This window comes from Gymnoscopelus microlampas (assembly GCF_963454915.1).
Source record: "Gymnoscopelus microlampas genome assembly, chromosome: 15".
In the NCBI taxonomy this organism is placed as follows: domain Eukaryota; kingdom Metazoa; phylum Chordata; class Actinopteri; order Myctophiformes; family Myctophidae; genus Gymnoscopelus; species Gymnoscopelus microlampas.
Window position 1 is genome coordinate 4,352,209 of NC_139952.1, and position 15,405 is coordinate 4,367,613.

Below are 15,405 nucleotides of genomic sequence, written 5' to 3' on the forward strand. Positions count from 1 at the left end.
AAGCCGAAAGTTTGTGGCTTCTGCCACATTCTGTAAAGTAGAATTAGTTTTCTTAGCCTACACAGTCTGTAAAAATCTATTAATATTTAAAACCCACACTACTGATAAGTTCTTATCTAGCCTATGTATTGATTTTAAATTGAGATTCAAACTCCTCAGCATTCGTGTGCAACTTTAAACTGTACTCTTTGCCTGCTACTGCAGTGGTTCCCAACCTTTTTCTAAATCAGGGGCCCCAAAATAGGGACCCCAGTTTGAAAGTCCCTATTAAATGTATGGTTGCAGACAAGAAAACACGTTGTCACATTTAGAGGGATGGCAATTGCCACCCCCTGGGACCACACATCTGAATATTGACTGATAAGTATTGCACATTAAAAAGATGCAAAAAGTAAAGATTTGGCATATAACTCTTCGTCGTTATCTTTTCCTCTCAGTTCAACAACTTCCTGTTGTGCTGCATTCCGAGGTACAGCCGGGTGGGAAAGCGTTTCGCTGTACTCAATCAGATCAGAGTGGAGGGCATGAAGGTGCAGCAGACCACCAACGACAACTATCCACACACCTTCCAGGTCTCTGGCAAGGAGAGGACACTCGAGCTGAAGGCCAGGTGGGTTTGTCCTTCAATGACCTGTCAATCTGCAAGGTGCCATCTAGTTATAGTGAATCTGCAAGGTGCCAACTAGTAATAGTGCATCTATAAGGTGCCATCTAGTTATAGTGAATCTGCAAGGTGCCAACTAGTTATAGTGCATCTATAAGGTGCCAACTAGTTATAGTGAATCTGCAAGGTGCCAACTAGTTATAGTGCATCTATAAGGTGCCATCTAGTTATAGTGAATCTGCAAGGTGCCAACTAGTTATAGTGAATCTGCAAGGTGCCAACTAGTTATAGTGCATCTATAAGGTGCCAACTAGTTATAGTGCATCTATAAGGTGCCAACTAGTTATAGTGCATCTATAAGGTGCCAACTAGTTATAGTGAATCTGCAAGGTGCCAACTAGTTATAGTGAATCTGCAAGGTGCCAACTGTAGTGAATCTGCAAGGTACCAACTAGTTATAGTGAATCTGCAAGGTGCCAACTAGTTATAGTGAATCTGCAAGGTGCCAACTATAGTGAATCTGCAAGGTACTAACTAGTTATAGTGAATCTGCAAGGTGCCAACTAGTTATAGTGAATCTGCAAGGTACCAACTAGTTACAGTGAATCTGCAAGGTGCCAACTAGTTATAGTGAATATGCAAGGTGCCAACTAGTTATAGTTAAAACTATTTCCATAAGCCAAAAGTGTGAATGTAATACAAGTAATTAGTCTTTCCGTTTTCAGATCTGAACAAGAGAGAGACGACTGGATAAAGGTACTTCAGATTATCATGTCTTCAGAAATAAAGGAGGTAGAAAAAAGATGATTGTCAATGATAGCTAAAGCTAAAGTGTTTTTCCAGGTGATTCAGGAAGCCATTGATGACTATCAGAAGAATCTGGAAAATGGAACCTTTATGTTGGCTTCCAAAGAAATGGATGCAGAACTTACTGTGAGTTGTTTCTTTCTTTCTTTCGTTCTTTCTTTCCTTTCTCATGAAGCTCTCTTCATTGAGTGTTTCATTATAATGATGTCAGCACATCAACAGTTCAGTTGTTGTTTTTACTTCCTAATTGCTGTTCTTTCCAACAATACAAGCAGCTGAACTATGCTCATCTGTTGAAGCTGGTATATTTCCTAGTAAGCACTGTAAAGTTACTTGCAATGCTAACACTGCATTTAATTTATCATGCATTTTATTCCCATTTGCCTGAAACTTGGCATACAGGTTTCATTGTCTGCAAGCCATAGAACATGGACCCAACATAACATTTGGGACAATTTGGGGAAACATGATGTTTCTGATATAAGGCGATGCATGTACTCTCAAAACATGCATTTAATTTCCTTTTATCTGTTACATATGGATATTTTAGAAGGCAATAAGACCCTTTTATCCCAAAACTACAGGCTTTTTTTTATATGTTGTTTTTTTCATATAAATTGTAATGGTTAATCAAAGCAGACATGTTGATGTGTGTTTGACAGACAGAGGAGCTGGGTTGGCGCGCCCCTCGCTGGATCAGGGACAATGAAAGTGAAGAATGTATGAAATGTCAGGAGGCTTTCAACGCTGTCACCCGGAGGAGGCACCACTGTCGAGTCTGTGGCTGTGTGAGTGACTCGCAGGCTTTATTCTTTACCACTTACACCAAACATCTTCACAGAACACGACGTGTCACTACTGGACACGTCACACGTCACTACTGACTACTGGACATGTCACGATGTGCTGTTTTTGCTGAATGTTGGACGCTGAGGATGCGCCATAATAGCCTGGCATTGGCCGGACTGATAACGTGGATTCACTCTCATGTTCCTCCCCGGTATCAGTCTGGACTTCGGCCCATAGGGAGCGAGTATGAGAAATCAGAAAATGATCGGTGATGTGTTTCAACTGCTGTCTGTACATGATTTCTCAAACTCGCTCCCTATGGGCCGAAGTCCAGACTGATACCGGGGAGGAACGTGAGAGTGAATCCACGTTATCAGTCTGGCCAATGCCAGGCTAGCGCCATGACGCTCATAGGTGGCAAACCTCGCACCGGAAGTTCGATGAAATACATCGCAGTGAATGGAGCCGGATGTACCAGCTCATGAACAAACACTATTTCTGAACGAAATAGTGGACGTAAATCTAAAAGAACTTTACAAGAAAAGCCCAACATGTTTCTTTTTAACTTCTCTTGTTACATTTAAGTTCTGTTAGATTTACCTCCACTCCTCAGTTTTTTTTAATCTCAGATATTTTATTTTTCCTTCAGTTATTCTTCCCGTTGATCCTAGAACCACCAGTCTACCTTCTTGCCTGAAAAAAAAGTGGCCCACTGGCCCAGCGCCCCACCGGGCGGTATGCCAAATGGCCAGTCCGCCCCTGCAAAGAACCCAGATGGTCTGTGGACCCCACTTTGAGAACCACTGGTCTAACTAAGTGTGTGTGTGTGTGTGTGTGTGTGTGTGTGTGTGTGTGTGTGTGTGTGTGTGTGTGTGTGTGTGTGTGTGTGTGTGTGTGTGTGTGTGTGTGTGTGTGTGTGTGTGTGTGTGTGTGTGTGTTTCCTCTGCTCTCCTAGGCGGTGTGTTGGTGGTGTTCAGAGTAGAGACGGCAACAAGCTGAACAGAGTGTGTAAAGACTGCTACTCCGTCCTGATTGGCCGGGACAGACCAGAGAGTGGGGAAGGCAAGACGAGGAGCTCACTGGAGGTGAGCTAACTGACAGACACACGTTCCTGTGGACACACACTTTATTTACACCAGTGGTTCTCAGACCTCTTTATGACGAGGACCCACAAGTATATACAGTAGCCTATCTTATTTAGATTTGTGTATGAGGGGCCCGATAGACACCCCAAATGATGCTCTAGTTCAGGGATCTTCAACGTTTTTTTCAGGCGAAGGTGTTCAATAGCACTGATTTATTATTTTACACTTTGGGCTATTCATGAGATTGATAAATCCCGACAATTGCGGTGATCTCGGCATACAGCCATTATTTGGTCTACACCACTTTGATAAATGAGGGCCACATAGAGCTGTCACGATCATGACATTTTACTTGACGATTAATTGTCATACAAATATTTGCGATAAATGTGTTGAAAACTTTTTTCAACATAGAAACTATTATGATGATTCGGCAAAATGAGAATGTAGAAATGTACAGTATGTTCTCCAATGTAAACGCCATTTCAAAAGTGCCATGCACTATGTCATCCAATGTTAAAAAAAAAAAAAACATTTAAAGCATTTAACATTTAAAGCAACCTAAAATGCAAGATACTGAAATAATCTTCCACTATTGTACCTTTTTATTCATATACAATTTGCACATGAACTTGGGGTGAGGAGAGTACACAACATGATGAATAATGCAGTTTTTTCCAGTTACCCAACACCCACACTCGCCTGGCTCATGACAACAACTCCTATTCCATCCATATCAATTCACTGTACATCTTATTTACAGTATGCTACCTCAACTTCCATGATTCACTTATCCCCACTCTCCCCAACAACCAGGCTTGCAGGATTCTCCCCGGGCGTCTCCAGAGCTCCATGGACAAGCCTGTTTCCGCCTCCACAAGTCCAGGAGCAGCCACGAGTTCTGCTGCCATTCCCTAGAGCTCAAGCAGCGCTGGCTGGCCGTCCTACATGCTGCAGTGAGGAACGAGATGCTGCCTGGCAACAAGAATGCCACTAATGGAGACATATCTGTGGAATGTGTGGAAGGAGACTTTGTGTTGATTTAAAATATTGTTTTTTCTTTCTTTTTCTTTGTTTCAAATAAATGATTTAAGGAATAACAAAACTGTGGGCCCAAAAACGAATGAAGTCAACTTAAATAACTAAACGGAAACTGAACTGATCAACACAACTGAACCAACTAGAATGATGCATGAGGTGAACATATAGGGACCGGTCAGACCACTGTGAACAACAAGGGGGGTAAAGACAGAGACTGCAACACACTCAAATAACCCCTGCCCCTCCCCATGGTGCAGGGACACTGTGGTGCAGTCCAATTATCCCCATTACCTGCAGATTTGTTTTAGCTTAACTTTTATAGTGTTCCGGCCAGTTCTAATTTTGCATGCTCATTTCTTTGTGTCATCACTTCCAATTTCACTTGTTTAATCTGTATCCTGACAGACTTTTATGTCCTGATTCGATAAAATTGGTATCCTGACCTGAAAATGTCATTTCTGTTTAATAAAGAGCTGGAGAGACATGGAGACTCCTGTTACTGAACAAACACTCCATAACAATGACTACTATCAGAATATAAAGCTATTTAACACTTAGTCTAACAAAAGAAAATCACTTATCCTACCTTTAACTTCTCCAAGCAATAGGATTTACACATTAGTACACATATTCCAACACACAGACATCATGTTATTTATCAGCTCTCGCCATGGTTAAACAACTGTCCAAACAGTCAGGTCCACATAAAACAAAATCAGACAAATTAAATGGCAAAAGCAAAATTCAAACCTCACCCATCAGGCAGTACCCTCAAATTTTCAATTGTATATCAATCCCAAGAACCTCCAAGAGTATCTTGATTAGATAGATTCAGTTGAGGGCAAGACCAAAATGTATGTGTAATGTTTGCTGGTGAAAAGGAGCATCTCTCACAACTCCCATCCTCCCCCGGGTACATTTCTGCCGATCTAGTTTCGCTAAAATGAGTTCTATGTACCACCTTGAATTGAATGAGCCCCAGACGAGCACATGATGATGATGTGTTAATTCTGTCTAAAGCCCCATTCCAATGGTAGTCTGTCAACTCCATCATCAACTCGCCCTCCCATTTGGTCTTAATCTTAGAGAGGTTTTGATTCCAGTGACAACAACTGTGAGTATACAGATGATATCAAAACAAAGAGTACGTCCCATATCGTCTCATTAGGTAAAGTAGGAAAGACAGGAAATATAATTACTAATACAGTGGCGTACTTGAAAATATCTAAACATATTATTGCGGGAAAGAGCATAACTCTCATACAGATTATTGAAACTATCAAATACCCCATTGTTGTAAAGATCTTTAAAACAAGACAGTCCTTTTCTGCTCCATGAGTAAAAGTTAAATACAGAGAGGAAGGTGAAAATAAGTGTTTTTTACTGAGAGGACCGAGAGGGGAAGGAGATACGAGTTTGTAATGATGTTAAGTGTGGATTTTATAATGGGATTAGAGGTAAACTGAGAAATCTTTATAGGTAAAGAGGGGGGTTGATTAAACTTAACACAGAGATCCTCAAAGGCGGCAAATGAGCCCTCTGTGTATAAAAAAAATCACACCTGTGTGAAGGTAGCGGCGCCTTTGATACATTTTGTCATCAATAAGTGTTTAAATGTGTTTATAGCCACGTGTCACGTGAAGCTTGACCAATCACTTTGTTGCCGTGTCTGACCAATCAGAACGTTGACGCAAAAGCCAGGTATAGAGCAGGATCCGCTCTATACCTTTAGGTATAGAGCGGCTAGCGCCGCTAAAAAACATCAGTACTTGAGTCAAAGCATAGATGGTCCTGGTCAAATATTACTCAACTAGGCCTACACTACACTACAACTACACTACTTCACTGTAAGTGAAGGTTGATGTGTACTTGAGTTAAAGTACTGGAGTTGCTGTTATGAAGTACTTCTAAATGCCTAAATTGTAAATTGAGTTGGTGTGGGTAAAATATGGATAAAAGAACTGAAGTTGAGGTACATGGGAACATTAGGGGGTGGCAATTACTATCCCCTGAGACCCCAAATGACCACCCTGAAGGATGGTTGTGACGTCTTGTTCTCTTTGGCCCCTGGTTGGCCCCTCACATTCGTCCGGCCTTGCAAAGTGCTACCTACTGTAGTTCACCTACAGTATGTGGACACGCTGTTCTTTGATCCGTCACTGATGTTATTATGGTGTTTACACAGTTCACCAGCTGACAACCGGTACGTCACGTGAATTCAAAGAGATTCATAATGTTTTACCGTAGTGAAAATACTATGAATAATGGTTATAAGCGGGGAGTCAATGAATACATAAATACCCTTAGTCTTTCCTTTTTTTTAAATGTCATTCCCTATGTGACCAGCAGGGGGAAGTGGAGACCAACGCACTGGTCTCTGTTGCTGGATAAAATATATTCCCCTATAATTGGATTTTAAAATGTCTGTCTGTCTGTCTGTCTGTCTGTCTGTCTGTCTGTCTGTCTGTCTGTCTGTCTGTCTGTCTGTATGGCTGTCTGTCTGTCTGTCTGTCTGTCTGTCTGTCTGTCTGTCTGTCTGTGGTATGTCTTTGTGTCCATTAACAGTAACAAATGACCACTGCAGGGTTTTCTTTTCCTAATCACAAAGTCCAAACAAGGAGAAGTCCAGAGATTCAGCCAAGCATAGTGGTCTGCTGACCTTGTCATTAAATCACATTATGTTTTGAACATAGTTTAGTGAACAACATGATAGTGTTTTGCTGTTGGTTCTGACTAACAAACAGTTCACCCCCAGTCTCTCTCTCTCTCTCTCTCTCTCTCTCTCTCTCTCTCTCTCTCTCTCTCTCTCTCTCTCTCTCTCTCTCTCTCTCTCCAGATGAGGACACTGGCAATATTCTCTCTGGAACCAGTAACACACACACACACACACACGCGCACGCGCACGCGCACGCGCACACACACACACACACACACACACACACACACACACACACACACACACACACAGTGCTCTAGGGGGCATATATATCTCCTCTTCTCATGACTGTTCTCATAATGGTAATGTAATATTCCCTCAGACGCGCCAGACACACACACACACACACACACACACACACACACACACACACACACACACACACACACACACACACACACACACACACACACACACACACCTCCCACGTAGGGTCGTCAATCTGGTGGACAAACCCAGATGGCACAAGGGAAAGTGTGTGTGTGTGTGTGTGTGTGTGTGTGTGTGTGTGTGTGTGTGTGTGTGTGTGTGTGTGTGTGTGTGTGTGTGTGTGCGTGCGTGCGTGCGTGCGTGCGTGTGTGTGTGTGTGTGGGGACAGGGAGCAGAACGGCTGCATTACAACCATTTAACACACAAGCAGCAACGGACCAACAGCTACATGTAAGATTACCTTTCATTTCATTTCATTACATTATTAAATCAATTCAGTGAATTAGATTAAACTTAGTTTAGTTTGACTGCTTTGGTTTAAACTATGTTATGATTATTTATGATATGAATTAAGCTGCACATTTAACACTGTTAAATGGATCACATGTTCATTAACACTAATAGAGCATGTTTCAAATGTCGCTGAAGGACTTTCCTCAAACAATCACTCAGAACGCTATGGACCAGAGCTAATAAACACTTTGTTTTAAGGTTCACACCTAGCACTATAACTATAAACATAGCTTTAAAAAATGTTCTAAATTTCAACATAAAAAATATATTTTTCTAAAAGTTAAGACATTATTCTCCTAGTACAACAGTATCAGACTGTGGTTGTACTGGTCAGCTCCCAGTACAACAGTATCAGACTGTGGTTGTACTGGTCAGCTCCCAGTACAACAGTATCAGACCAGCAAAATCAGTTTAACCACTTTAACCCTATATCAACTATTTGAATCTACAAGCTTCACGACCGAGATGTGACGAGTCGTGAAGCTTGCAGATCTGCTATTTTCAAAGAATCTTGAAAAATATGTTCGAAAATTTTGAATATTTTTTAAACATTTTAACAACACAAATCTTATATAACGTTGAATATTTTAATAGAGGATTCCTCAGGAAAAGGGATAAAGGCTGACGGTGAAAACTATTTAAAATGCATACTTGAAAGTGGAGCTTATCACTGGATTCTACCCCATGTAAAGTCAGAGGGGCGATAAGAGGCTCTATTCACAGCAGCCATATTATGAAGACATTCACAGGTGTTAACAATGATACTAATGAAGGCTGTTCCATTCTGGTCAGACGGAGTCAGGGTGCTGATATTGTGCATGTTGCCTAACTGGAAACACTCCCAAATGGCCCTTTACGGGTGTGTAACTCTGAGAGTGTACAAATGGAACCAAATGGACCCGTTTGGTTCCATTTGTACACTCTCAGAGTTATGGGGGTCGTTGAAACCACTGTGCTACACTAAATTTAACAGAGCCTTCATTAGTATCATTGGTAACACCTGTGAATGTCTTCGTAATATGGCTACTGTGAATAGAGCCTAGTAGGCTACAGCTGAAACACAAGACCATAATACTGTCACTGGTAAGTGGTGGAAATAACTAAGTACATGTACTCAAGTACTGTACTTAAGTACAAAGTTGAGCAATCTTTACTTTACTGGATTATTTTTAATTTTCACTACTTTTACGTACTTCTACTCCATTACATCTCAGAGGCAAATATTATACTTTTTACTCCGCTACAATTATTTGAAAACTTTAGTTACTTGTTCCTTTGTAGATTTTTATTATTATTACAAAACATGCATTAACCACAATAGGCGATCTACAAGCTCACAATGTACAACTTTTGTACTTTTACTGGAGTAAATTTTGAATTCCGGACTTTTACTTGTAAGAGAGTATTTCTACATTGCAGTATTGATACTTTTACTTAAGTAAAAAAAAATAGTACTTTTTCCACCACCGCTGGTATCCCAATATTGTCGGTGTCGGGTGGAAAACGTTTTCATGTCAAGGACCCCCAAATTCACACTTATTAGCTCGCGGACCCCCATTCCAAAAGATATGCCAGGGACCCCCATAAGAGAAGATTTTTTACGGCTCTAGCAGTGATTCTCAACCATTTAATTTCAAGGACCCCCAGTTTGACATGCATTAGGGCTACAGACCCCCATTTAATGGCATTTCTATCACTTGGACCGCAATTTATATCGTAAAATCTATGTCAAATTTAACCAAATGGACCCTAACGGGTCCATTTGGTTCCATTTGTACACTCTCAGAGTTACAGAGCCATAAGGGTCCATTTGGTTCCTAACTATCCATCATTTAGTTGGGGACCCCCTGGAACTCTCTCAAGGACCCCTGGGGGTCCCCGGACCCCACTTTGAGAACCAATGGAATAGATTACTCCGTGACCCAGAGGGATAGCGGCCTCTAGTGGCAGTGATGTCAGACTTCGGCGCTCTATAGTTGTATTGTAATGAACCAGCATTTTGTTTTTCTTGACAGACTCACACTGAGCCTGGTCCAGTCCAGTTCCAGATGTTGCCACATCTGTTCTTCATCCTCCTCCTCTTCCTCCTCGCCTCCTCATCCTCCCCCCACCAGGAAGGTCGTGATCTCTACAACGTCACCATGGCGGCCATTCTGCCTGTCACCAACACGGACTATGCGTGGGCGTGGCCTCGCGTTGGCCCCGCCCTCTACCGCGCTGTAGAGCGTGTGAACTCGGACCCCGCCATGCTGCCTGGGATCCGATTGGTTCTGGAGGTGGGAAACTCTGAAAACGACCAGGTACAGTACACTGGTTCTATTGTTCTATTGTTCTAAAACCAGCACGTAGTTTACTGGTTATTTATATAGAGTCTATACTGCAGCAGGTATACTGGCTTGTAACAGGCACCATGCTAAGAGAGCACATCTCACCGGTCCTTGTCTCTCGCCACTGGCTCCCAGTGAAGTGTAGAGTGACATTTAAGATTATTTTTTTTGTGTTCAAAGCTGTCTTGCACCTGCCTGTATTGTGGAACTTTTAGACCACTCTCCTAACTCCAGGTCACTGATAGTCAGTTGTATATGAAGACTCCACGGCCTAGCACAGTAAGGACGGGCGACCGTGCCTTTGCTGTGTTGGCAGCAAAGTTGTGGAACAAACTCCCTTTGAGGGTCAAAGCTGCCCCTAAGGACATGCTTAAGACCCACCTTTTCACTGCAGAGGACTCCTAGGCTCACTTGCTGTTTTGTGTTTTTGTGGGTTGTGTGTGTGTGTGTTTAGTTTCTACTCCCTCCTGTTGTGACTGGCTGACAGTGTGACTGAGTTCTTGTTGTCCTATAGGCCCTGTTTACACGACAACGGTCTACAGAAGGCTACAGGCTACAGAAAACGGCAAGATAAAGTATCAGATGCGCCGTCCGTTTAGACGGCAACAGTGTTATTAGGGGTTGAAAACGCAATAAAGTGAAACCTCCTTCCAGAGCGGAATTCTTTGAAAACGTCTCCATGTAAACGGGCAAAATGGTGTTAACCAGTGTTGCCAGATTCTGCGAGAGAAATTAGCAACCAAGTCTATGAAAACTCAAAAGAAGCGACTAGGCTACGGCTATTTGAAAATAGCCGATCTACAAGCTCAAAACGTGTCGCGATGCGACGCGTTGTGAGCTTGTAGATCTGCTATTTTCAAAAAAGAAAGAAGAAAAAATAATCTTGAGGAAATAAATATGATTGTGATAGGAAGGAGACATGTCACCGCCACCTAGCCACCTACCTGGCATGCACACTACAGCGTTTTAAATCGCTGGAGCGTCTTCGGTTAAATGCATAATAAGAAGTGACAACGCAACGGCACTTTGTCGCTTTCTGATCGTTGCCGTGTAAACGTGGCCTATTGCCTTCTTTGTTTTGTCCTATGTCTTTCTCCTTTTCTCTTTTGTTTCTCTTTCTTCAGACTGCGCCTGCAGGCCAGTGTAATAACTGGATGGGGGGAAGCATTACAAATACCGAAGCTATGAACTAATTTCCCTTTGGGGATTAATAAAGTATTTCTCATTCTCATTCTCTCATTATGTAAATGACTTTCCTAGGGCTTCTGTTCGGACTCGGCGGCGCCCCTAGCGGCGGTGGATCTCAAGCTGTCACATGACCCCTGGGTGTTCGTGGGACCGGGGTGTGACTACTCCTCATCGCCGGTCGCTCGCTTCACCACCCACTGGGACGTTCCCATGGTAACGGCGGGCGCACGGGCAATTGGCTTTGACCGTCACGCTTCAGTGACCAACACAGGTGAGTGAACGAATGCAACCTTCAAATGCTCAAAGGCAGTGTTTCCAAAACAGTCAGGGTCCATTCTTGGGTCACGGACCCATTTCTATGGGTCGCGAGTATGTATTGCTATAACTTTTGTTTTTAATCATTATTATTTCAAAATATTATGAATTACAAATGAACAGTATCTGTTATATAAATAAAAGAAAATCCGTAAATTAGGAAGACAAATTAGTGAAAATAGCAGATCTGCAAGCTCTGCTATCTTCACTAGTTTCGGTCCTGGGGAGACATCAAATTGACTTTTTGGGTTTTTTGATTGATTGACTGAATATTTCATTAGGCAGAAACGTAAAACAGCCAAAAAAGTCCAGTTAAAACACTTTGTCTAAAACGGCTGTCCAAAAAAAGTCCTTGTGGTCTTGTTTCCATTGAGGTCCTTGGTATTCAATTCATAAACATATAGTAGCACCAAACAGTTCAATATCATCACAATAAAACAGAAGGGGGGGGGGGGGTCAAAAGAAGGGGGGGGGGGGGGCGTCTGTCTAAGGGAGAAATGGTAATACCTTCCTTTTGGCCTCCTGAAAGGTGCATTTTCAGGTCTGTTTTAAAGGAACCCAGCTAACTGGCAGGTGGCAGTGCTTTAGAAGGAGAATTTACCATTGTTTGTTTTATGGGTGGGTGGTACCAGATCGTTGTTTACGCTCCCTCTAGTATTGTGGCTGTGGGTGTCGTTAACTTTTAGGCATTTAGTCAATATAAGGGTAGTGAGGGCATTGAGGGCAAATTTTCCCTCGGTCTCGAGCTAAAAGGTCTGGGGTCCATTGCTTGAAGGAACACTTTACCCATTTTCACAGGTGCGTGACATGTCGCTATGACCGCCACAACCGCATGGCCATGGGTCTTCAACATGGGTGTTAGCGGGGCCACCAAATCTTTGTGTCATAGGAACTTTTTTTCTTTATTTATTTTTGCATTTACCCCAGCATCCCTATTCTGAGGCAAAGAGGTTTGGTGTAGAGGGAAAAAAGAGCAGACCAAGTACCAAACGCCAAGTATAGTATACAAGTACTGTGCACATACATAACAACACTGACGATAGTGTTGTCAAAGAACTCTATGAAGCTATCTATGAAATCTATGCAAACATTTACTCTGCAATAGGGCATAGCAGTGGCGGACATTTTCTGGTACCACTAAAAAAAAAAGCTAATTCATTTTTCCCATAGAGATTTCCAAAAATATTTATATCAATTATTTTAAGCCTAGAATCAAGCCATCCAGGGTCCTGGTGAATCATGACCATAAAACATTTGATTCTGTGAAGAAAAAAAAAGAAATCCGCAAAACAAAGGGTATTTATTAAATATAGTATATCATATAATTAAATATCAAAACTTTCGCCTTAAAATAATTTATATAACTATTTTTGGAAATCTCTATGGGAAAAATGCATGAACATTTTTTTAGTGGAACCAGAAAATGGCCGCCACTGCTATGCACTGCGCAATTTTATACAATTGTCCCACATGCTTCATCTGACAGGTCCCACTCATAAGAAGCTGGGTGAGCTGGGCGTGTCCATCCACCAGTACTTTGGGTGGCGTCGCCACGCGTTTCTGGTGTTCACCGATGACAGTAAGGACGCCAACGATGACAGGGAGTGTTTCTTCGCTGTGGAGGGCGTCTACACTCTGCTCGACAGCATAAACGTCACCCTCACCGAGAGGGTCATCCAGAAGGACAATATCGATTACCAGGAGCTGGTAGAGTATGTCAGCGCACATGGGAGAGGTTAGTCAACGCTGTCCGCAAGCAACTGAGATGCTAGCTGTATCTGTATTTGCCTGGCCTACTTGTTGTTAACTAGTTGTACAAATGCTTGTTTTATTGTTGAATTGTTTATTGGATCTTGTTTAGTCAATACAATTATTTGTTTTTAGCTCTTGCTCATTTGACTTAGCTATTTTGTCTCATCTGTTTAAGGAAATAGGTAGCTGATATATTGCACTTTTACCTTAGCGCTAGGTATGCTCTTGGTTGCTTGTTATTGCAGAAAATGCACTTATAACCGCTGGTGATTAGTAGCTTTCGTTCCCTACCTTTGTTGATCGCACTTATTGTAAGTCGCTTTGGATAAAAGCGTCTGCTAAATGACTGTAATGTAATGTAAATGTAATGTATCTAAGTTGCAACACCCTCCATTGGCAGTGGGGTTGCCAACCGTCCGTTGAAATACAGAATCATCCCTTATTTAGAAACTAAAAGACGTGTCCCATATTGAACTGATAAGGGACACATTTGTCTCCCTATTTTGGGGAATCAATGACGCTCATGTTACGAGCTCAAATACATATACTATAAAACAGGTTGTTAATATAATATGCCGAAAATATACAGTGAGGCTTTATCTTTTTCTGGCTGTTTCTTATTTTTCTTGGAAATAACGGACACCCGGCCAGGTGTCCCTTATTTGAAGGTAAGTGGCAACCCTAATTGACAGCCTGTTCATGAAACAGAAAAGTCCTGTCTGATTGTATTAACGACGATAAACTCACCAATATTACACCTCTACGGACAGCTTGGGTTATCCTCTTTGTCTCTGTCAAGACTTTGTTTCATACAAAATCCACCGTTGTGTTATGTTATGAGCAACTTTCTGTCATTGTTCTAAGTGTTTGAGTTTGGAAGCCCTCGTTTTCAATCACTCAACGTCCTGCATATGTGTGCAATTTTTAAACAGGTGGTACACAGGACGTTGAGCAATTTACAACAAGCGCTTACCAACTTCAACACAGAAAAACCCTGGCTGCACAGAGTTTATTTATAAGTTGCTCATAACGTGGATTTTTGTGAATTCTTTAACAAAGACGATAACCCAAGCGGTCCGTACAGGTGAAATATTGGTTTATCGTCATTCGATAAAATCAGATGTTTAATGAAGGGCTTTCAATAGGAGATTGCTGCACCTTAGCATCTAAGTTGCTTGCTGCTAAGTTAGTCCTTGAACCTTAACCATAACCTTAACCCAGAAGCTGGTAGACATGGGAGAGGTTAGTGATTTTACCCAAACAAAGGATACGTCTCCTTTTATTTTTAGTTGTCACACATTTTAGAATTGGGATTGCCATTGCACTATTTCCTTCCCTGTAAATAGCTACATAAACTCAGGGTATCAGGCGTCTTTTCCTAACTTATATTTCACTTAAAAAAAACGAATTGGTCATTTTATCGTCTACTCAGCCTTTTGTGAGCACCCCTGACAGTTTTTAAGTTGCTTGATCCAGTGTTTAGATATTTATATTCATTTTATCAGACACGCCCACTTCCTATACAAACCCATTGTAACTTCAAACTCCATTTTAACCATGTTAGATTCAGAAACACCCATCCTTGGTCATGGTGACTGATATTGTCCTTCTAATACGTGAGGAGACCGTGTTTTTTCGATTACTTTTTTCATTAAAAATAAATAAATTAATACAATAAAAAAAATGAGGGCCCTCACGTATTAGGAGGGCAGTATGAGTCACCAGAACCAAGGACGGGTGTTCTTGATGAATCTACATGGTTAAAATGGAGTTTGAAGTTACAATGGGTTTCTATAGCAAGGGGGTGTGTCTGATAAAATGAATATCAAATATCTTTAAAAAAATTAAGTGACATATCCCTTTAACCCTGGTTACATGGCAGAGGTTAGTGAATTTTTTACCCAACAATGTTCCAGTTGAAACCCCCCCCCTCTCTCTCTCTCTCTCTCTCTCTCTCTCTCTCTCTCTCTCTCTCTCTCTCTCTCTCTCTCTCTCTCGTGGACGTTTAGCCATAGCCTGGAGGGTTGAGTGCTGTGTGATTATTAATTCACCAAAATG

At 41.7% G+C, this 15,405-nt stretch overlaps 1 protein-coding gene across 1 annotated transcript in view; it reads left to right on the forward strand.

The window, feature by feature from the left end:
* Positions 1-4,473: 4,473 nt before the first annotated feature.
* The window catches only part of LOC311061588 (atrial natriuretic peptide receptor 1-like), a gene marked incomplete at its 5' end in the record, with an annotated part of 45,417 nt that continues 34,485 nt past the window's right edge, over positions 4,474-15,405 (forward strand). Inside the window, 4 exons of the mRNA XM_084080274.1 lie at positions 4,474-4,482; positions 9,781-10,065; positions 11,353-11,551; positions 13,082-13,330. Of these exons, the coding sequence (XP_083936400.1) occupies positions 4,474-4,482; positions 9,781-10,065; positions 11,353-11,551; positions 13,082-13,330 (742 nt within the window). The remainder of the gene's footprint in view (positions 4,483-9,780; positions 10,066-11,352; positions 11,552-13,081; positions 13,331-15,405) is intronic.